Here is a 24278-nt window from a genome sequence, read left to right on the forward strand (position 1 = left end):
TTTGGGATGCTCGACATTGACCGACGTGCCGGGAGCCTGTGCGGATCAGGTCCTGTCATTTTGGTGGCTCTGATCCAGCTCGACGTTGAACAGCTTAGCATTAGTAATAAGGATGCGCTCCCATCGCTGGCTTGCGGCCCGACGTTGAGTTGGCAGCATCTTTGCAGTCGTACGCGCTTGTTTTCGTCTAGTCTACTTAATTTATTGATAGCTAAATAATTGTGACTAAATTATAGTTATTAATTAATTATGTTGACAACTAATTTGTTATTGTTTATTTATTTGTATAACAAGATTTAAAATAATCTTATAATCTAGTTGGAAATTAGCACTGGGTGCTTTTTATAAATAGCTATCAATAAATTATAATTACAGTTTATTGATAGCTTAATCTATATATATAAAATTGTTTGACATGTACATCCATTCACTCATGTATCTTTGTACAGGCCAAACACCTTAATCTACAAGTTTGAAATTTTGTTACAACAAAGTTATGACTTATAACTAGCTAATTATTTAATTATGTTGACAAATAAATTGTCATTATTTATTTAATTGTATAACCAGATTTTAAATAATTTTATAGCATAGGTCGAGACAATGTACCTGTCTGCTTTTGAAGAGTAGCGAAACTTTCATGACTTAATTTATAATAACAAATTTGATTGATTATTGTTAGTTATTTCTTTAACAAGAGCTCACGTAATTTGTATACTTTGTTTGCTCATGTAAATAACATCGTAACAATGTACAAATTTGCAAATTAAATTCATATTTATCGCACATTTACTTTAGGGCTGTCAGTACGCGAAAGCGGAATTTAAAAAAAATGCATTTAAAATTATCGATTTATTATCACTTTGCAGAAAAACCAAATTTCTTTTGTCTGTCACATGCTATGAATTTCATAGACATTATAGAACAGGACATAAAGAATATTTCTGCTTCATTAACTCAAAACCACAGTTTTTGAGTTACATATGACATACTTGAAGTACATGAACGATATGTATTTCTAACAAAAATTAAGACCGCTACAGTCGGGTGTGCTCGACTGTATGAGACCCAGTACCGAGACACTTGATTCCTTCATATTCCATTGTCCAAAGCTGCGTAAAATTGATTTCTTGATTAACTTGTTTATTTATTTTTAAGACGACATACATATTTTGACGATGTTCTTAGCTCTAAAATTGTTCTGGGTATTTATAGGGTCGAAGCGACTTTATCTGCCTGTTGCATACATTGTCACAAACTTATAAGTCCCATGCTCTGTTTGGATACTAGGCTAAGAATATGGGGATTACTTTTTAAAAAAGTAAATTTACATTGTTTCATAATTATTAATTAATTACAAGTTTTATCAGCATTTAATTGCATCTTTGCATTGGTTTTCTTATCTCTTCACGAGAGTCAAGAGGCGTAATTGTAAATTGTCAGATAACATTGATAATCAAAATCGCAAATCATACATTGTTCGATACACACGCAACACACCAGTAGTGTATCTGTATGTGTGTGTGTGTGTGCACAGTACTCGTATTGTGGCCAAGTAAGCGATTAGAGCGCGACATTTGAGTCTGGAACAGCAAACTGAGCGGACGTTTGCTCGGCCGCGTCATTGTAATTTAACACGGAAATTAACTCGAACTCGATATAAAAAATTACAATAAAGCAACAATCATATAAAATATAAGCTAATAATATTAGCTATAAAAAGCGTTCAGCCAGAGAAACACAATGAGAGCGAATGATAATGACGGTGAGTTTTGAGTTGGCATTTGTTATTACTCGTACTGTCTGCGGGAGTTGCCTCTCAAAATCAAGAGTCATACCCTGCACAAGCATGTGGGAAAGGGTAGTATTAACAGCGGATAAGCAGCAGAAAGCGAGCCTCTTTTTCTCTGTATGAACCAAGGCTGCAAATCGATCCCCGCCCCACAAAACCGCCTCCGGTTTTTAACGAATAATAAAGCAAAGCTATGGAAAATAAAATATTTATAAGTATTGAATAATTTTTGTATATAACCCCAATAGCGGAAAAGTGTTGAAAGTAATAACTGAGTTATTATAACTCGGATTTAATCAGAATCTTAAGTATTATAGATTATTTTCCAACTTTATTGGCTTAGAAAATAAGGGAAAAATTATAATAATCCGCGAATCAGAACGAAATCTTGCTCTTTGACCGAGCTTTGACCAAAATGATGAATGTTTGGAGTCTTTGGGATGAATACATCGATTCTTGATGTTCAGTTTTGAATATAACATATAATTTTAGTAGTAAATTGAAAACTTTCATTTGTAATAATTTTTTTTTTAAGTTTTTGCTACATGTTTTTAGTTAACTTTAAATAAATAAATAAAATAAGATAAATAAATCTCAGTGATATGTACTAGTTATTTGCTGTTTGCAGGGTATCTGTTAGTCAAGCACGCTTAACAACAGCGCTCTCACTTGTAGCAACGCCAACTAGAAAGTGATTAGCCAACGATCAACTTAAGATCTCGGCATATTTCAAAGTCGTGCTCAGCTTAGAACATTATTTCACCATATAAAGATTTCGTTTGAAATGCAAATTAAAAGTATCTCGGGGCTTTTCCTCCAATCGAACAGCAGAAACTACGTATTGTAAGAAACACACAAGCCAAATACGAGGGCTCTTATCTCCGGGTTATAAAGCGCCCATATGTTTATATGTTGTCTGAGCCGATTCCGTTGCTACCAGCCATTATTTTGGAATCATTCAATTTATGACTCGATTTTGTACTTGACTGTTGGAAGGAGGTTATCAACATCGACATCATCGACAATCTTTATGAAAACATGTTTGTATACAATAATGCACTTGGCATTTGTCATTCTCCGCAGAGAATCTTTACCGGGAGCAGTTGCCGCATGTGGGATCCCTTATCAGGGAGTGTGGACGAAAGTTGTGCCGTCCATCGACAATTACCAATAAATTTCCGATCTTAACGTGGCTGCCACGTTATCGCTCCTCGTATCTGGTGCAGGATTTCATTGCCGGCTTCACAGTTGGACTCACAACGATACCACAGGCGATTGCCTACGGCGTTGTGGCTGGTTTGGAGCCACAATATGGACTGTACTCGGCGTTTATGGGAGGCTTTATGTACATTCTTTTCGGTTCCTGCAAGGATGTTACCATTGGTAAGTGCCTATCCCTAATCCTCAGTCCGACCAAATGGCATTTTCATTTTTCACTGAACATTTCCACAGCTACAACTGCGATTATGGCATTGATGGTCAACCAATATGCACAATTGAGTCCGGATTACGCGGTACTCGTCTGCTTTCTGGCGGGTTCCATCATCCTCTTGTTGGGATTGCTCAACATGGGAGTGCTGGTTCGATTCATATCAATACCGGTTATAACTGGCTTCACTATGGCTGCGGCCACAACAATTGGCAGTGCCCAGATAAACAATCTTGTTGGCCTAAAGAGTAAGTTTCCTCTTACTAAGCTTATCAGGTAACTGGCAAACTGGCTTATGACTATTATGGTCAATTACTTATCTTGATTTACAACAATACCTCGATTAATGGCAATTTCTATCTTGAATATCATAAAAGTTGAGAATCCCAAATTTCCTAGATACATATCACTCAACTTCTTCTAGACAGTCATAACTTTTTATACCTTGCACGCATTAATAATGGGCAGAAAGGGTATAATGGTTTTGTTGAATGTGTGTAACAGACAGAATGAGACCCCATAAACCATATATATTCTTGATCAGCCTCAACAGCCGAGACGATTTAGCTCTGTCCGTCCGTCTGACAGTTTGTTTGCACGCGTCGATCTCAGAAACTATACACGTAAGATCTATTTCCTGGATACCGTTCGCAGATCAAGTTTGATTTAATTTTTGGATCAGACAACTATGTCATATAGCTGCCATAGGTACACAGAGAAAATAAAGCCGTACTAAAATTAAGTTCGAATGAACTTGAATTAAGTATTTTCTATACTTAAACTTAATACATAAGTATACAAAATCTTTAGCCAAGTACCAACATTCTTGATATAAAAACAATGAATCTTGAATCAAGTAAAACTCCCAAATTACTAGAAATGAGTACAAAAATTCTTAATATAAGATCGGGATACAGGGTCAACTAACAGATCAAATTCATCTATTCTCTAACCTTTTTGCGATCGCTTGCTTAGAATTCTCAACTGGTTCTCGCTACTCGGCTGACACTCAGAACTTAATACTATATAAGAATAATTTCTGTAATTAGTCTACACTTGCTTTCATACTAATTGAAAGCTTTTCACACCCACGGTAATGATTTAGATAATTTAATCAGGTAGCGTGCGGTACTACCTATATCAAGAAAATTTCATACTTACACATAAATCAAGTATACACGATTTTGATTTAAGTCTGCAATATACTTAAATCAAGTATCATGTAAATAATTTAACATATCTTTGTACTCAGTTTCAGAATGCTAAGAACTTGGATCAAGTTTGAAATGTACTTAAATCAAGTGTGTTTTCAAGTTATTTTAAGTTTGAAAATACTAAAATACTTAAATTTGAAATATCGTACTTGATTGAGATCGAAATCGTCGACTTTAGTATTCTTATTCTTAGTAAGAAATCAAGTTCGAAGAGTGGCGTTTTAAGTACGATCTCTGTGTACGCGCGGTCGTAAACCAATTAGAAGTATGAAAAATTTTTTTGTTTTGAGATATTTTAACCAATTTGACAGCATATACATCAGTGTTTGTCCTATATATCCCGGCCGAGTCCACTCGACTGCATCTCATCGCAAGCGAAGTGAGCAGGGAACGGAGCCCCCTTGTTTATTTTTACCAAAATTGGTTGCAAGCATCTTTTCTTGCTAGGATTCATTCTCATTATTCCGAACAGGTCCCTCGAATGATTTGCTGCCCTCGTGGGAGTTCTTCTTTACGCATCTGCCCTCGATCAGGGTTTGGGATGCCCTGCTTGGTGTTCTCTCCTTGGTTTTCCTGATACTCATGAAGGTAAACTATTGTTCAGACCTGCTTCATTCTTTTGGCTTTCCTAACTATCTTGAGTACTTTACAGCAAGTGACAAAAATCAAATGGGGCCATAGGTTGTTCTGGAAATACCTTTCGCTATCTCGGAACGCCTTGGCCGTCATCTTTGGCACATTCCTCGCCTACATTCTCAGTCGAGATGGGAATCAACCCTTCCGGGTTACGGGTAACATAACCGCGGGCTTGCCACCCTTCCGATTGCCGCCCTTTAGCACTACCGTGGATGGGGAGTACGTATCCTTTGGCGATATGGTAAGCACTATGGGCACATCCTTGGGTTCAATACCAATGATTGCAATACTGGAAATTGTGGCCATATCCAAGGCGTTCTGTAAGTGCTCCCAACTGAATGTTTAAGAGAATTTTCAATTTACTTTACCCCTACTCTAGCTAAGGGTAAAATTGTGGATGCCTCACAGGAAATGATTGCATTGGGAATGTGCAACATTATGGGTAGTTTTGTGCTGTCGATGCCGGTTACCGGTTCCTTTACCCGTACTGCAGTCAACAATGCAAGTGGCGTCCGATCTCCCCTGGGAGGAGCTGTGACTGGGGCCTTGGTACTGATGGCCTTGGCCTTTCTCACCCAAACCTTTTACTTTATACCAAAGGCGACGCTGGCGGCCTTGATCATAGCGGCAATGATATCTTTAGTAGAGCCAGAGAGAATATCCGAGATGTGGAAGTCAAAGAGTGAGTAGAATCATTCCAAATATAACTGATCTAATCATATCGATCACTTGCAGAACGGGATCTCTTTCCGTTTCTGGTCACAATTCTAACATGCCTCTTTTGGAGCCTGGAGTACGGTATACTCTGTGGTATTGCCGCCAATCTAGTCTATATACTATATAGTAGTGCTCGTCCGCAGGTTCATATAACGCTTGAGAAGGTATATATAATGAGAATCGGATTATTGTCAAGATGATCATTTAGTAAATTCGTTTTTCAGATCAACGGTTATGAAATTGCTCTGGTGGATGTTAAACAGAAATTGGACTACGCCTCCGCCGAGTTCCTAAAGGAGAAGGTTGTCCACTTTCTTAACCGACTCGACTCCAAGATTCATCTAGCGGTAATCAAAGGACAGGAAATTAATTCCATTGATTATACAGTTGCTATGGTAAGCCGGTTGAGAATTATAATTGGAAACGAAGAATCAGCTTTAAATTAATATCCCACAGAACATAATTTCACTCCAAGGAGATCTCAAGACTATTAACTGTGATCTGATTTGCTGGAACTGGAATATCAGTTCCGCTGGCGTCGTCTGCCGTTTAAAGAATGAGATGCGTCCGATCTTCAAGTTTGATTATGGTCTCGAGGAGTTGGTGATTTCACACTTCGAAAGTCCATCCAATACGGCATCGACAGTGACAATGGAGACCGCACAAGAGGATGCTGAAACTCCTTCCTAGGCTCTACATAGTTCCCATAAAATTTATAATTCTACAGTATTCATAAATAAAGCAGGCTGTACTTACTTTAACGTACACATGAGGACAGTTAATGGGGGAAGACCTTAGTTACTTACTTCGAAAAGTTATAAGGACTAGAAATACATAGAACTAGTTAATTTGAAGTGGCAAGGAATTATCTGAATAGAGTTTCTTGACAACTTGAAGCTAGTCCATTTCAGGCAGCTTTAAGAACTATCAAAGGACTAAAGTCTCTCTCTCTCTCTCTCTCGACTTTATTAGACTTAGGAATATTATTAACGATTTTAAGTAAACTCATTAGAAGACTTTAAAGGAAGAAAAGTGTTACCAAAGGATTGAAATGGGTTTCCCAGCTCTCTTTCCCTCGACTTATCTTAGTCAACTCGATTTCCAGTCTGTTCGCTCGGCGACAGCGTGTCTGGTGAATCTTTCTGGAAGATTGTATTACGAGTACACTTACTCCGAGATGGCTTCGAGGAACCTCACACATTGTGTCATAATAGTTGGCACAGTGAAATTAATTGAACTGTTAACCACAGACATTGAGGCAGACAGTCTTCGCCTTTCTCCGAACAATTGAGCCGAGTATAATTTATGGCTTTCCCCATACACTTAAAAGGGACTGCGTGCTGGCTTAAGTCTAGGAGTACTTAAGGAGAGAGTACTTGTAGAAGCAGCATCTACCTTTCACCAGTTGGATAACAAATTCGGCTTTCTTGGAATGGTAAGGTTGGGTCTTAATTGCGATCTTGGCCATAGAGGGTATCCAGTTCATAAAATCCGCGGTTTAATGCTTAAACTTCGGTTTGGAAATTAACATTGTAAGATCATTAGTTAGGTTCTTATCTGTGTTAATTTTCAAAATTTTTTAAATTGCTCTTTATTTCGTTTTTCAAAGTCTAGTTCAATTAAATTTAAGATGTATTTTAATTTATCCGAATTTTACATAAATATTATATGTCTAAAACTAAATAGTTTTTAAAACCCCTTAATGGGATAAGGTCAATTTATTGAATGGATCTTATTCGATTGAGGCAAATATTTAGCTTATATTCTTTTATTTTAAAATAAAGGAAATATTGTTACTTATTTCTATAAAGAAATAATTAAAAGTAAGTATTATTTCGTAACTTTTTAATAATTATAATTATAATTATTACTTAGCAATGGTTAAGTTAAAATAAAAACCAAGGAAGTAGAATCGCATTACATTAGATATACTTCGCATTGAAATATTTGGGAAAGATTTGGTATGTAATTGATATTTCTGATCACTCTTAAGAAGACTATTAATTTGCTCAAAGATTTACAAATGTGGAATTATTTACTATGTTAAGGTTTGTAAGTTAATCCCTTAGCTTATAGAACAAACTGAAGTTTCACATCCATAACAACCAAGGTACTTAGGCTGAATAATATGCAGCAGGAATTAACGAAAATCGAATAAAGATTTTATTGAACTTTCTGTGGGGTCAAGTTCAGCAATTGTCAGTGGCGCGTGCGTTCTTCGGGTCACATATGGATGAGCATCCGGATGCCGTAGTGATTACTCTGGATTAAGCAATGATATCAAATTTTAGACCAGGTGTTTACAGCTGCTCCTAGCACGCTTCACGTTTGCCATAGACATCCTTAAGATTTCCTTAGGATCTTATTGAATTAGGTAAGCGTAAGCACGAGAGAGGAGAGCATAGATCAACCCACCAGCTGGACCAATGTCGTGTCGAGGGCGAAGCAAGAGATAACGCAGATCGCACCATGTGTTGCCACTTCCACCAATTGTAGCAGCCACAACACACAATTACGGAGCACAGGGCCCGCCTACAAGTGCCAAAAATAGGCAACATTGTGAGAGAGCAAGAGAAAAGATCGGAGAGAGAAAATTCAGAAAAAAACAGAGGAGAATCTCGTAAAAAGGAAGACTTTCTCGATGGAAATAGGCAGATGTGTTTTAAACGTGCTTCGAGAAGGTTACGGATCGATGTGTCTATGATCTTAAGTAATACGTGTAATAATATTAGTGGTATTTTGAGAGATTTATCGAGAGTTTTAAGTGATAATAATTAAGAAAGTCAATGCCACGCAAAAAGCGATCGTCGAGTCCGTTGGATTTATACGACGATGACTTCGATGAGGATGCCAGTTCACAAAGTAAGTATACAGGAATTACTTTAATCTGGAATTGTAGCTAATTGAACACCTTCTTCAGGCTCCCAGCCGCCGGTGCAACGGAATGCAGCAAATGCACGGGAACGAATGCGGATGCGGGTTTTGTCCAGCGCCTACGGACGTCTGAAAACCAAATTGCCCAACATTCCGCCGGACACAAAGCTCTCAAAGTTGGACACCTTGCGATTGGCCACGCTTTACATAAAGCAGCTAATTAATGCCGTCGAAACAGGCAATGGCAATGGCAGTTCCCATCCTCAGCCCCATGCTAATCCCATTGTTGATATGCTGGACACGAGGAATCCAACGACAGATTGCAACAGCTCAGTCGCCGTCGGTACGACATCATTTAATTTCCACAATGCTGGACATCTCGGCATGGTAAGTGTCAACTGGAAGTGAAAGTGATGTCAGTGGCACCACTTAACGTTGCATGCATCTTGAATGAAATGGATAAATTATTAATAGATAGCCACATCCACATAACACATCCAGCTGGACCTCGTCAATCTGTGGCAGGTGTCAGCACAGATATGATAGGCAGATAGGCAGAAAGGCGTTGATAGGCTCAAATCCATCCAGTTTATGTCAGACGTGCGACAGACAGCATTTAACCCAATTAAAATATCATATTAAGCAGCTCTTATACGCAATTAAAGTAGGGCAATTATTTGCAGATAAAGCTTTAAGATATCTGTAATAATTCCTGCGAAATCTTTTGGGCGTCGATCCTTACTCTTCCCGTCTTAAATATGCATATCCATTTTATATATATAAGTTAAACCTCCTTCTTTGTTCCCTTTTAATATTAAATTCTAATATAACTGTAAATATCTTACTAGACGATTCCAATTCTGTTCTGATCTTTTTTTCTGATATTTAATTCTGATAGTTTTAAAAGTTTTTAAAGGCTTTGATTTTTATCTGATATTAAATTCTGATATTTTTAAAGGTTTTTTAAATATTACACTGAAATGTGTAGGATTGGCTTCTTAAGATTATTCCATTGAACTTCTCAAAATTCTTATGCTAGATTCAGATACCTGAATATATAATGATTTAAGATTATAAGTCTAATAAATGGTTTATTAACTTCATTATGGCTTCTAATTTAAAATTTGAATTATTTTAATCGGATTGAATACCAACACCTAAATTGGCTCAGGTTTTAGTTTGGGTACGTTCCGAAACGAGTATTTCTGTAGAAGATTATATTTTGATACATACTTCAAGACCGAAACAGAAAGGATTTAATGTGATATTTTTTTAAAATATAAAAAATAAATACCAAAAATCCTTAAATTCAAAATATGATTTCGATGGCAATACATACTGGTAAGCCGATACAATAGTTGAAAATTTAAAAAGATAAAAATGTATTAAATGCAAATGCCAAATTATTTCATCGTGAAAAACCCATTTTAAAGTTAAAGTAATGGATTTGTTTCAACAATTGTTTCGGTTTTGGTACTACATATGAAACGGGTAATTTCTGTTAACGGTTGCAGTGCAGGCTCGGAAAATTTGAGTGATCCTTTATCATTATTATATTCTCTTAGAAATTGCTAATCAAACACAGAAAGATTCAATTTTAACTGAAAAGATTCAATTTTGAATAGCTGTAATACTTGTTGTCATGATATAAAGTGGGAGAAAATGTACAAAAACAATTCAAATGTTCATATATATTTACATCTCTGGATATGTTGGGCAACATCTGCTCAAGTGCTCGACGTGTACTCGTCTGGACGTACCTTCAGTAGGTGTAGGGCCCCCCACTAGTAAGTACTAAAATGAGAATTTGTGATTTCAGTTTGTCTTGCTTTCCTGTAATTAGATACTTTTGTGAATTTCAAAAAAATACTAAATATGAGTGACAGACTCACACGGAGACGGGAACGGGATTGGAAAACGAAGAACATTGGTTATTCTTCGTCAGTTTTTCTTGATATATTTTTAAAGATTGTCGACTTTGAAGCGCGCAAAGTGAATGACATCCAAGGGAAAATTGTCATTTCAGACTCTTTACTTTACTTCTTGCTATTTAGTTTGTAATTAAAAGAAAATGTACTCTTAGTATAGTCAAATATGTAGTATTCTCTTTAGCATCGAAAATGATTCACAGCGTTATTCGAAAAGAAATTCTTAAACTAATTCGAAGACGAGTAAAAACAATTGTTTACCCATTCATTGAATGCGTGAAAAATATTCAGCAAATATTTGGCCTGAACAGCGTCTTGTGCCCATATGGTGGCTGTGTTTTGTTTGCATTTGTCAGGATCGTACCGAGGCTTCCTAAACACCCAACAGAAGCGTTAAGCAAACGGCACCCTAATTTATCTGAGTCGCACGCGCCGCCTTCAGTTGATGGGAATGAATATGAAAATGGGAGTGGGAATGGGAATGGGAACGGGATAGGAGGAACCCATTACACATTACCCATTGGTAGGCCAAGCTGCCGATGAGTGTCTCTTGTCTTTGGGCTGTTTATGTTTTTATAGATACGTTAATGACGCTGTTATTGTTCAACTATGAAAACATTTCATCCTAAAGAGCCACTAAAAACAATCAAAATTGTATAAACAAACAATGGCGCTGTCGCTCTTTGGCTTGTCGTCATATTGTTCCATTTATAGTCATGCGGTTTTCCCGTAATAGCTTACATAGTTGGCAGTAATACATCAAAATTCTTATCACTCCCTTTCAGAGTTGGCCCTTCGAGTTTCATCAACATTTGCAGCATGGTACCAATCGCAATTCCAACCTGACATTCAACTCAACACGCATGGATTGGCAAAGTTCCCATACGCAATCATATCCAAAGGCGCCACGTAATGATCATCAGATTGTCAGCGATACCAGCTATACACAATTGCAGGATGCACATTGGTATCCAGCTGAGATGGGGATGCAATTGGATCAGTCCCGAAGCGGTAATGGCTGTTGTGCCTACGAAACGGCCGGAGTTGGCCAGCATCAGCATCAACGTGGTATTCCGATAGCCACAAGTCAGGCGCATAGCCTTTAGCATGGACTACGTTTGGCATTTAAATATATATAACTGACAACAACTAACTGAAATTGTATTATAACCGTGATTATATTCTACTCGCAATTGTATGTATGTTATGTAACTTACTAAGCCAAAGATTAGAATTAATTTTAAACTTTTATACCACTAGCAAATAAACTAAAAAAGTATCCATCCAAATTTATTATACTGCGCGCCAATCGACATAAAGTAATGTCCGGCAACTCTGTTTATGTAATGCAGCCCTAGCGAACAGCTGTTTGCACACAAACAAAGGAAGAGAGGGGGAGAAATACAACAACACAAGTGGCAACAAAACAGATGAGCGTTTTTTTTCAATGCAAGCAACAAAAGATTGATTAAATCATACTATTGCAATTATCGATACAGAAGCTGATTACATGTTTATTTCAATCCACTTTCGCGCGATTAAAGTTCACTGTGCCCGCAGATTAGATTTGCGCAAGCAAGCGAGTGATCTCGTACACATATCAACTACTCCATGGATTTATTTCTATTTGCGATTTAGTTAGTAGTCGTCAGTCGTAGAAGACGCACGCGTACGTGTTCTTCTGTTAAACTCTATCAATACAAATTTACTATTTTTAACTTTTTTTTGTTGATTGTTGAACAAAGCAACAAAATGCCAGCACTCGAAGTAAATCCTGATTTACAGAAGGAACGCAATACCGCGACCTTTGACCCCCAGGAGTTTTCTATCTATTGGGCAGGCGGACAAGATAAATACAAAGAGAAGAAAGCCTTGGGTAAGTCGACTCTTCAGATAAAAACGCTTAATTAGGTTTTACTCTTTGGTGCTGCAATTAACTGGTTTTAAGCCCGAGCTAAAGCGATGGTCTGAAAAACGATCGTGATCGAGAGAGCTTTTGAATAATTGCTTCAGTTGCATGACACAGCACATAATGCTGCGAGTTATCAAAGCTTACATTCATATTTATGCTTTAACGGGATTTGCGATAAGAAAGCTGAGCTTCCACTTTTATTTTTATTTTTATTTGTAATTCTTCTTTCAACCCTTGACCGGCATTTTCTGCATCTTTGTTTTGATTTACATTTTCTTTACTTTGCCATTCATCAGTTTAATAGTATATTGCTTGTATTTAGTTAATTTATTGTTAGGTCAGAGCAACAACTACCAGTTTTTTTTCGTTTGTGTTATAAACCAGTTAACCGACAGTGAATGGCCGTTGAACTTTGAACATGAAACAGTATCCAACATATCTTAATTAATTTAACATATCGCCGACCTATAGACTTTGATTGTACATTTCACATATTTTGTGAGATTCTTGAGAAAGTTATAAATTTTCCGGCCATCAGCTGATAAGCTTTATCTAATGGATTTGTCCTAATCACTTACTCGATAATAGTAGCCCGGAAGTCAAACGTAATTATACCCTTTACTCTTAGAGTACCAAGGTATACTGTATTCGCTGGCGTGTATACCTATTCGCAAGTATATATATTCTTGATCCGCATCAAGAGCCAGACGATCCAGTTTGTTAAAGATTAAAACTCCACCACAGCCACAGTTTTTAATATAGAACGCTTATCAAATTGGACAAATATTATGATAATTATGACTGTTTTAAGTTAATAAAAAATGCGTATGCTTAAATGTACGCAGTAATTTTCATACTGGTGGAATTTAAACTGTAAGATACCACAATAAAGACTTATACAGAGGAACGGGTATTTCATAGTCGGTGACTCGATTACTTCTTACTTGTTAATTTATAAATATATTATACGTGTCAATTTCATGATCTTGGCTTATTTGCAGAGAAAATGTTTCTGGAAGATCCCGCCTTGAATGATAATCTGCCCATATCATACTTATCCCACAAGGAGCTCTATGAAAACAGTGTGCGGAAGGCGTGTCTCATTGGCGAGAAGATCCGCCAATTGCGCGCCGATGGCGAGGATGGTGTGGACACCTACAAGTATAACTAAAATGCTCTCTAGCTTACATTTTACATTTAGTAATTTGTTGTGCTTTATTTTGCTAGTGCTTTGCTCGGAGGCTCTTTGGGTGCAGCTTTACTTAAGGAGGGCAATCCCATTGCGCTGCACTATGTCATGTTTGTGCCAACAATTATGGGACAGGGCACCATGGACCAGCAGGTGGAGTGGCTGCCAAAGGCTTGGGACTGTGAAATTATTGGCACCTACGCACAAACCGAGCTGGGACACGGCACCTTCCTGCGTGGCCTGGAGACGCGTGCCGACTACGATGAAAGGACACAGGAGTTTGTAATCAACACGCCCTCACTAAGCGCCTACAAGTGGTGGCCAGGCGGTTGTAAGTATTCCTACCTCAATTCCCTATTCGAATTAAGTAAAAATTACACAAAACGGGGAAACTTATAGTTAGGACATAAATATGAGGAAAAAAGTTACAAGTTAATTAAATCTTCGGATTATAACACTGATAAGACAAAAGTTAGCAATATCAGAAATCAAAAATATGTTATTAAAAGTTACGCGATTTTTTATAGGGCTTTTAATTTCCACATTTCCTACTTTTTTATCTAAAAAAAAAATGGACCAGCATGAAACGCAAACCATTTTGTCATGATATATATTTAAAATCGACTATAGTCAACTAAAGTCAATTTAAAAACATTACAATAAATCTTACTAGTTAAAAAAAACTCAAACGAAGTTAGTAAAAGTCATAGCTACATTTCTATCTAATGTTTCTAGACTCTACATTTAAAAATCTTTGTGTGTAATTTAAATGTTTTTCTCATGGAATTTTCTAGTTTTCAACTAAGAGCAGTTGACTAAAAGTAACTTTAAATAAAATTATAGAATTTGATTTTGAATTAAACATAAAACTGAATGGTTTAAATAATTCTATGTTTAAAGTGTAAAAATCTGGGATGCGCAACAGATTATTAAGTTAGATCAATAAGTATTAATAGTATTAGTTTTAGTTTAGTCAAGGATTTTTCGAAAGGAATAGGGAAAGTGTTAATTTGGTTTCTAAAAATGTTTCCTTATTTTTAGTCTTTGTTTTTTGTAATATATACGAAAATGGCATGGTTTATTTACAGTGGGACACACGGCAAATCATGCGGTTGTCGTGGCACAGCTGTACACCAAGGGCGAGTTCCGTGGATTGGCACCATTTATAGTGCAGCTAAGGGATTCGGATACTCATCAGCCAATGCCCGGCATTGATATTGGCGACATTGGTACCAAGCTTGGCATGAAAGCCGTCAACAATGGTTATCTGGGACTGAAGAATGTGCGCGTGCCACTAAACAATATGTTGATGAAGAACCAACAGGTGCTGCCGGACGGCACCTATGTGGCGCCCAAGAACAGTGTCCTTACCTACGGTACAATGATGTTTGTGCGCTGTGCCCTAATTCGAGACACCGCTCAGAGCTTGGCCAAGGCGTCCACGATTGCGACACGTTACTCAGCGGTGCGTCGCCAGAGTCCCATTGAACCCAGTCAGCCGGAACCACAGATTATGGAGCATACCACACAGCAACTTAAGCTATTCCCGCAGATAGCCAAGGCCATAGTTTTCAAGTCAACTGGTGATGGCATTTGGAACATGTACAACGTTCTTTCTGGTGAAATTGAGTTGGGACACTTGGATCGTCTGCCCGAGATGCACGCTCTCTCCTGTTGCTTGAAGGCCATTTGCAGTGCCGATGCAGCCGCTGGCGTGGAGACCTGTCGCCTCTCATGTGGTGGTCATGGCTTCATGGACTGCTCAAACTTTCCAACCATTTATGGCATGACGACGGCTGTGTGCACATACGAGGGTGAGAACACGGTAATGTTGCTGCAGACGGCACGTTATCTGGTCAAGGTCTACGGCCAGGCACTGAACGGGGAGCAACTGGTGCCCACTGTAGCGTATATCAACGAGTCAATCAAGCAAAAGGAGTTTGTGAATTTCGATGGATCCTTGGAGTCGATTGTCAAAGCATTCCAGTTTGTGGCTGCCAAGTAAGTTATCCAATGAATCGTCAAGAGAAATCTCTAATCATTTCTCCTTCAGCAAAGTGCGTGTCGCTTATGAGCAGATCGAACTGCGTCGGAGACAAGGTCACAGCACGGAGATGGCGGCCAATCTCAGTGGAGCCTTTCTAACTGGTGCTGCAGACGTAAGCAAATCTTTGAAGCTGATCATCTGTAAAATATAACTTACGAAATATCCTTTCTTTAGTTACATGGTCGCGCATTTTTGGCCCAATCCGCATTCACAGAGCTTTCAGAGGTTTCCCGACAAGTGTCTCCCGCCTTGGCTGATGTACTCAAGGTGGTGCTAGAACTCTACCTGGTCGATGCCTGCCTTAATCGCATTGGTGACTTCTTGCGCGTACGTTGTAAAACAATACTTTAACTGATAAAATATGATAACATTTTGTATTGACTTTCTCTATGCAGTTCATTGAACTAACTGATAAGGATGTTACCAATTTGGAGATGCGTCTAGAGAGCTGCTTGAAGAGATTGCGACCAAATGCCGTCGCTCTGGTCGACAGTTTTGATTTGCATGACCGCGTTTTGGACTCGGCTCTGGGTGCATACGATGGCAATGTCTATGAGCACATATTTGAGTCGACGAAGAAGAATCCGCTTAACAAGGAACCGGTTAATGCTGCATTCCACAAATATCTGAAACCCTTCATGAAAGCCAATTTGTAATAGTATTACCAATAATTTTCAATTGAAGGGTATTTTGTTAAATGCATGTTATGTCATGTTTGTATATATCATAAACGTTGTTCGTTAATTTTATACCATTTCCGATCTGTGTGTTTTTTTTACGAAAAACTATTGAAAATATGTTCTTTTTTGGGGGTTTATTTCGATGGTTCGAGCCATAGAGACAGATTTCAGTCAGTTCGGTCCGATTTTAGGAATCCCTAATCCCAAGCCTCAGTTAAATTTTACACAAATGTACTGTCTTCCAATTTTCCGTGACTTTTGAAGCCTATGATATTATGCAATGAAAAGATTCCTAACTTTATAAAGAACCCCACATAAGATAACGATATTATTTTTTTATTATTGTAGATTGTTAAATAAAAAAAAATTGCAGCCGCCTAAGTCTTATGGTTTGGGCTGTACATTGATCAGTGAGTAAGTCAGGTCAAAGAATTTTATATATATAGATACAAATGTAGTGGATTTTTTTAGGAAACGAGCCGATGTAAATCCTTTATGCGACAATTGTCAAGTCTAAAGTGTAATATATAAACGAGTTTTATGTGTTTTAATAGAGCTTACACTAAACGCTTTATTAAAGATGGTTTTTAATTATAGTTTTTTTTTAGATAGAGAGTAACTGTAACTCGTGCACTTATAATCGATAGCAGCTAATTGTTCATCGAATCGAATGCAGAACGGAGCACAGCCATAAAGCCATCGGATGGGTTGCTTATGATGATGCACCCGCTGCATTCTTGGCATTGCGCTGTGCATAGAGTTTTCGCAGAACGCGGTTGCCACAAAGGAATGTGAATACTGCGATGGGTATCAGCAGACGCAGTGTTTGGAACATGTTTAGTTGCAGCCAGAAAACGAAGAACAGCGCCAGAATGCCACCGAAACCCACATGGAATCCAATTGTGCTCGGCGACAATGATAAGTTGGAGACGTTAATGCCCAATTTGCCCCAGAATACGAAGAGTAGCACCAGAGGCGTTATGCACAGACCAGTGAAAATATCAGAAACAATGCGGGGCGGGCGCTTGTCAGGTACACGGAATTGATGCACGATCTCTGGCAGAGGACCCCTCACAGTGCTCGGCTTGGAATCTGTAAGGTGTTAATGGTTATAATTGGCCATAATTAAGGCTTGAGGTTGCACCTACCTCTGTCAGGTTGGTTGAACTTGAGCTGAACATCGGCCAACAGCCACTCGAAGGAGTTGGACAAGGAGGCATCGCCAACAGTTAGATAAATGTTGTAGACGCCGCTTTGGTAGTTAAAGTTCTTGCCCTGATTGCCCACATCCATGTCAAACTTGTAGGCCTTGCTGCTGTCCTGCTCTGCCACGAAAATGATCTCCTTGTCGGCTTCCTTGTTATACAGACGGACAAATGCCTGGTGGACTGTGATGGGCTTGCTGGAACTCTCATCGATTAGCACCGCTTTCAGAAGCAGTTTCTGAGTGCTGTCCGCGGACAGTGTGTCCTTCAGCTTGCTGGGGAAGCTGACGCTTTGCTTGCGTGTGGCTGCGCTGGCGTCTGATTCGGCAATGCCCAATTCCAAGGTCTGAACCTTGACGCGTCCCAGCACTTTCAGTTGCAGTTTCTGCGTGTACACACTATCGGCATTCAACTCCGCCTGATAGATGCCACGTACAGGCTTCAGACTGCTCAGGTCAGCAACGTAAGTGGTTTTGTCGGACGACTTGGAAACTAGTTGAACCTTCTCTGCCAGCACTGAGTTGTCCTTCTTAACAAGAATCTTGGCAGTAACACTCTGCACAGCAGGTGACAGTGGCTTTCCAAGCAGATCGACAATGGCCACGTTTAATGTTGGGGATTGTGCCTCCAGTTGTCCACTACCAATGAGTTGAACACAGATGGGAGCAACCTTGGGCGAACCACTGATGGTCTTCAGAGCCTCGATGAGCACATGTGCTCCCTTAGCGGTTTGCACAGATCGACGGCTCAACAAATAGTTGGAGAACTTAACTGCCTGTTCGGGTGTGACAGGTGCTGGCTTGTTGTAGGCCTTGGTTACGCCAAAGACACCGTTGAGTATCAAAGCTGTGATGCTCAGTCCACCCTCGAATTGCAGGAGTTTTCCATCGACCTCATCCGCTTGAACAATGGCATCTTCAACGCGGTTAGCAACAAAGCTGCCGCTTGCTCCCAGTTCGATAGCCACATTGAATCCATAACCGAGGCCGCTGAGCGAGTCATCTGTCTTCAGCAGTTCCTGCAGGCGCTTCGCCACCTTCGTCTGAGTTGCCTCACTGACCTGAACACCAAGGATCTTGTGCGTCACAATGCGATAGTAAATTTCCTGTGTGGTGGTCAGCTGAGACTCCAGCGAGTTGTAGATCTTTGACAACAAGGTCTCTGACAGTTTTGAGGTGCAACGCAGATTTCTGTTGGCTCCAACCAGATAATAATCTTTTTCAAAGTTCTAAAAGTAGTCGGATGATTAAGAGGTGCATCTTCTGGTGGTGCAACAGCGATTTGTACTCACATTTAACTTGGATTCCTCGTGCAGAGTCACGATCTTCTTGCATATCGCTTCCTTGGTTGCAGCATCAGTTGTTTCGATGTTTTGGCTGGAAAAGAAGATCGCTTGCAGATCGTTGGAGCTTAATCCATCGACAAAGACTTTTTGAAGGCGGGTGAGATCCTTTGGTCCCAGGTGACTGTCAACAGTTCGCGCACTCCAAGTGGTTGCTGCAGCGCAGAGTACGCATAAAAGCGTTAAGCCTGGTGCGTTCAACGAAAATATAAACAAATTAATACGTTAATACAGTCAAATATATTGGTCAACAATTAAAATGTGGTAGCAGTCGAGGCAGCACTGTCAGCGCAAACGTCAGCGCCGACGCCGGCAACTGTCGCAGAGAACGAGATAGCGACAGCGACTTTGCCGGCGTTTGGACCAAACACACGAGGACTCAGGCTCTTTATATTGCTGTAACACTACATAATATGACTTACCTAATTTCAACATTCTCCTATATTTTGTGGCGTTGTAAAACGCAGCTTATATGCTATAGGATAAATAAATAAAAAACGCTTAAATAGCCTGCACCGCCTGTTTTAGCTTCGATATTTTTTACAGACACGTCAGCGACAGTGTTGTTCTATGTCTTTAATGATAAGGGCTGGGAAAAACGCTGATAAAAGTGTGTACACATTATTTAAATGATAGCTCTGAATTATACTTATCGGTTATCGGTCATATCAACGACTATTTTATTAATGGATAATATTCGGATAAAAGTAGAATAATATGATTTATCCAAAGTCGCTTATTTTTTTAATTTTTACATTGGCGACTTGTGCTATTGTGTTTTAAATAAATATTTTTAATATTGCAGAGCAATTAGTACCTTTCTTAAATCATTATTCACGGTAAGACTAAAGATAACTTGCATGGTGCTTATGGCATGCATAGGACGTATTTAAAATAAATTTATGTATTTCAGCGTTACTAGTCTTTGAAAAATATGTCGTTATATAAATTCAGTAATATTAAATACACTAAACAACACAGACATAACAGATAAACTATTATTTAAAATAAATACAAAAAAAACACAAATTTACTTCAAGACGGAAGCGAAAATGATCGAACTGATCAAATAAAAACAACATAAAAATAAATACAAAAAATCAAATAAAAAATAATATAATTTAAAAACATTGAAATAAAAATATTTAAACGAATATTTGTAATAATTGAAATACAATTTAATTCATACGCGAAAATTATTAAACAAATCAAATAAAAAATCCACATATTTACAAAAAAAATTTAAAAAAAAAAATAATAATAATAAGGTATACATACGTCACTTATAGCAAAACGATCTTCGAATCAAATTAGAAAAATTGTTTCTATTAGTACAGCTAAAATGGGAAAACTTGACTGGAATCAAGATGTGGAACAAAAGATTTACAGAGATTGGGGAAAATATTACTCGCATCGACGTATGAATAGTACTGCCATATATTACTTTGATAAAGCGTTGGAACTAAATGAAAGTGATTATAAGACTCTCTATAACCGGTGTCAGACCCAACGAAAGGCGGCAAGAATCGAAAGTGCTTTAGCTGATGCAAGAAAAGCCGCAAGTAAGATCCCAGTTAATTTATTTTATACTTCTGATTAATCCATATGATATTTAGTCATGGCAAAGGAGGCGCGGGGACCCAATATGAATATCAATCTAGAAATATGCTGTGAACTTTTCGAGTTGAATAAATTTGTGACTAGTAAACGCGAATTGCAAAATAATCTGCAAATCTTCAAGGGAAATGAGGCAAAGGAATTTATGAAGCGACTCGTAGTGGTAAGTTCCAAAAGTGCCAAATGATTAGACTTCCCTTATTAACCTGCACGTCCTCATAGGTTGATAGCGTCATTAAAGATGTTACCGGTAAAGCCATGACTTTGTTTTTAAGACATCAGAATCTGATTCAACGTGCTGATAATATCTACAAAGCAAAAGCAATTAAAGATGAACGATTACTGTGGAAAAGATTAAGCGATCAGGGGAAATGTGATGTCGTTAGCATACCGGAAATTGAGGTAGAAATATTCTCATATTGTAACATATTAGTACATATTGTATGCTTTAAATACTACTATATTCAACTAGGAAGAGATTTTGTCACCTCTGGAAATATCGCGCAGGAAACGTGCGTTTAATGTACTTCATCAGACTTATATAAATGAATCTTGGTATGATATTTATTATATGAAGCACTTAAGAAAAAATCCCAGCTTGCTTTTAGAACAGTGCAAACGTTCTAGGGGCATTTTGGAGTCTCTATCGATGAAGCAATACGAGATTATTAAACAGTTTATGGTGAGTACTTTTCTAACTTCCTTTAAATCTCCTTTAAGATGCAATTCTGTGTTCTTAGAAAATGTTACAATCTCGGAGTCCTCTTTACGTGGTCAATTTCTTAAAGTATCAAAATAAGAAAATGTTAGAAAAGAACAAGGAGGTGTATCTATTCCGAATACAGTCGCATACCTATCGTAATATGATTCAGGATCTCAGACTAATTCGCAAAATGCGCAGAGAGAAAAAAATCAAGGTCATCTATACTCCTTATAATGGAATTATAACTTACTCATTTATTACCAATTTTAGAATCTTTCCGATTATGTTGAGAAGATTATGGGTGGATATTACGTGAGAAAAACTAATCGTGTCATGTGCTGGAAATTTGAATTCATAAATGAAGTATACAATACCCTGGCCCTGGCATTATCCGAGCAGTATTACGTTCCGAAATATGTTAGTAGCAGTTATTCGACTATGTGGCAACTCCTGCGCTTGCCACGTGTTGTAACGAAGGATATTGTACCATTTGTTTTTGGGGACCGCGCTACATACCAAGAAGGTGATGATCAAGACATTAAAGGAAAGAAATTCCGGTAACCTTAGAATCCATAAATTGTAATTCCCAAATTAAAAACTAATACTTTATATTTCAGAAAATTTATTGCTCATCTAGAGAATCGAATAAGATTTTCCAAATTTCATATCGAGAAGTGCTATCTATATCATCAAATTGCTGATACCCATTTATCGCAGGGACACTACGATGAGTGTTGTTTTAATGCTCGTATAGCCATTAAAGAGTGTCGAGAGTGTAACAGCTTGATATGGCACTTTCTAAGTGTTATTCTAATTGTCAAGGCCAATGCGATGCAGCACAAATTGGAACAGACTGGAGAGGCTTTGGAGATGTGTCTTCCCATTGTCCAAGAGCTAAGATCTCCGAGGCTTATCAAGTTTGTCGAAATGTGCATTTTTTGCATTAATGATGAAGTTTCGAAAAAGCTTACCTTGATTTCAACTCGTCTATCGAAGTCTTCAATCAAAACGAGATCAAGTTCAACTACGGTGCTCAATGTGGAAACACAATAGTAGAGGCATTCTCTTAATGGTCATATACATATTTTAATATGTATATTGGGTATTTTCCAGATTTATATTGCTGTGTAAAATTTTAATTTTGTTTGTAAGCGAGGGTGTCATTGAAACAAAAGGGCACACTAGTTCCTTGCAGAGTCCGAAAAGTATTGTCTACAGACATAAATAAATAACAAATAAAAACGAATAACTTGATTTTGTATGTATTATGAGAACGAATTTTTCCTATCTTAATTAAAGTCGAGAATATTTCAAATTACTTATCATAAGCCTCGCAAATGAAAAATAAATGGTAGTTTTTGTTTTATTCCGGACAAAATATCAATATTCAAAAACTTGTATTCCGAAAAAGGGAAAACGACTTCAGTATGGTAAATAATCCCTTTTATTATCATCAAAATTCCTACTTTATCGTATTAAGATCTTTTAAATATAGCGATTGTTATAAGTATTTAATTATTAAAAAATGCAAGCCGCAGTGTTTTCTTTACAATACATAAAAAATTATTTTTAAGAATATATATTTCGAATTTAAATGTATCTTAAGATTTGAAAGCAACTTACGTGCATGTTGCTTGCAAGAATACCGACAATTGATTTGCGTTGCATTAGGGTTGTTAGAGATTTGTTCAAGATGCTTAATATTATAAACTCGAATTTTGTTGTATTCAATAATAGGCGCTTTTTAATAGTTCTGAATTGTGCAAGAATTCCTGTTGATCGAGCTGTTTAGCGTGTATACCCTCGCCTCCTTTTCGCACAAATCCAGCTTCGCCTTCGTTCATGATGCCAACAGCTGCCACTTGATGCATATTAACTGATTTATTTTTTCGAAAATTTTTAATATTTAAATGATTGAGTAATTTTTCTAGTTCCTCTGGCTTTGGGGTGCAAACCAAGAAATCATCAGTGCTTTTTAAAGTTCCTGACAAGTCAATACAAGTCTTTGCAATTGCAATAAAACATTCGGCAGTTCCTTGTACTTTTTTGCCTTGTTCACGTGGCTATAATAAGGCAGCCAGGGACCTGAAAGTGGCGACAAGTCATGTCAAGTATTTTAAAATTAGTGAACATTCTTAATCCATGTTGAAAATAGTCCCCAATGTATCCCATGTTGCGAAACAAACGATTTATATGGTAATAAGACATGGCCACTTTCTTGGGATTGCGTGTCACTAAAACTAAAATCAGTTAAATATTGAGTTATACTATAAAAATGTATACTTTACATATATACTAACGAATTTGTTAATGAAATTCGTCAAAAAAATGCATAACAATTGGTCCTGACAAGTATCACTTGGGTGAAAATTTTATCAAAATCATTTAAGCACCCTAAGCAAACTCCTTAACTACAACCACTGTTATCACTTTATACTAATATCTTTTAACATATTTTTGGGAAAAATGTTCTGTGTAAGAAATGTGAACCAAATATTTGATATTAATTTCAAGTTAATTTTGATATTTTCTAAATTTATAATTCTAAAAAGACAATAACCGTTTTGAAAATGCACTCATTTAGTTTTCCATCACATATAAATGCTAAAATAAGCTTTTACATGACAAAAAAAAATTTAAATAGAAGAAAAGTTCGTTTAGTCTACAAAAAATGTACCAGTTACAAAAGAGGAGATCCAAAAAAAATTTACCATTTTTGGTGCAAATGTACCAAGTGTGGCATGCGTTCCCACGATTGGTAATATTCGATATTTTAGCCTTCGTTGAACTGTTAGTATAACTAATATCGCTAGAGTGCGCTCTTAAACCACATTGATTTAGTCTAAAGCGCCACCTATTGGTCGCACGTTCGATAGCTTAGCGTGCGTTGAACGTACCAGATTAGTAAGCAGCTACGCAGCGCCACCTTGTGTCACAAATTGCAAAGCATTAGTTACGTGGTCTTTCGCAAATGTGACACAGATGGCGCAGAG

General features: G+C 37.7%; 5 protein-coding genes across 5 annotated transcripts; 4 read left to right on the forward strand and 1 right to left on the reverse strand.

Annotated features, from left to right (window-relative positions):
* The first annotated feature begins 1569 nt into the window (after positions 1–1569).
* Positions 1570–6553, forward strand: LOC117785352 (sodium-independent sulfate anion transporter). The gene is made up of 9 exons (XM_034623310.1): positions 1570–1765; positions 2876–3175; positions 3245–3469; positions 4908–5023; positions 5088–5391; positions 5451–5753; positions 5807–5952; positions 6013–6183; positions 6245–6553. The coding sequence occupies exons 1-9, from the start codon at positions 1744–1746 to the stop codon at positions 6476–6478; spliced, it is 1821 nt and encodes a 606-aa protein (XP_034479201.1). The 5' UTR covers positions 1570–1743; the 3' UTR covers positions 6479–6553.
* A 1905-nt stretch (positions 6554–8458) lies between these two features.
* Positions 8459–11869, forward strand: LOC117784385. Its single transcript, XM_034622108.1, has 3 exons — positions 8459–8650; positions 8709–9049; positions 11376–11869. The coding sequence occupies exons 1-3, from the start codon at positions 8575–8577 to the stop codon at positions 11694–11696; spliced, it is 738 nt and encodes a 245-aa protein (XP_034477999.1). The 5' UTR covers positions 8459–8574; the 3' UTR covers positions 11697–11869.
* Positions 11870–12194: 325 nt separating this feature from the next.
* On the forward strand, positions 12195–16494 carry LOC117784652 (probable peroxisomal acyl-coenzyme A oxidase 1). The gene is made up of 7 exons (XM_034622451.1): positions 12195–12466; positions 13504–13663; positions 13730–14022; positions 14780–15692; positions 15745–15850; positions 15913–16065; positions 16134–16494. The coding sequence occupies exons 1-7, from the start codon at positions 12343–12345 to the stop codon at positions 16392–16394; spliced, it is 2010 nt and encodes a 669-aa protein (XP_034478342.1). The 5' UTR covers positions 12195–12342; the 3' UTR covers positions 16395–16494.
* A 460-nt stretch (positions 16495–16954) lies between these two features.
* On the reverse strand, positions 16955–19536 carry LOC117784465 (dolichyl-diphosphooligosaccharide--protein glycosyltransferase subunit 2). The gene is made up of 4 exons (XM_034622212.1): positions 19388–19536; positions 18915–19153; positions 17567–18851; positions 16955–17510 (listed from the first exon to the last, which is right to left on the reverse strand). The coding sequence occupies exons 1-4, from the start codon at positions 19398–19400 to the stop codon at positions 17131–17133; spliced, it is 1917 nt and encodes a 638-aa protein (XP_034478103.1). The 5' UTR covers positions 19401–19536; the 3' UTR covers positions 16955–17130.
* A 733-nt stretch (positions 19537–20269) lies between these two features.
* Positions 20270–22539, forward strand: LOC117784096. Its single transcript, XM_034621711.1, has 7 exons — positions 20270–20527; positions 20582–20745; positions 20805–20984; positions 21055–21264; positions 21323–21499; positions 21556–21842; positions 21903–22539. The coding sequence occupies exons 1-7, from the start codon at positions 20308–20310 to the stop codon at positions 22336–22338; spliced, it is 1674 nt and encodes a 557-aa protein (XP_034477602.1). The 5' UTR covers positions 20270–20307; the 3' UTR covers positions 22339–22539.
* The last annotated feature ends 1739 nt before the right edge of the window (positions 22540–24278 follow it).

This window comes from Drosophila innubila (assembly GCF_004354385.1).
Source record: "Drosophila innubila isolate TH190305 chromosome 2R unlocalized genomic scaffold, UK_Dinn_1.0 1_C_2R, whole genome shotgun sequence".
In the NCBI taxonomy this organism is placed as follows: domain Eukaryota; kingdom Metazoa; phylum Arthropoda; class Insecta; order Diptera; family Drosophilidae; genus Drosophila; species Drosophila innubila.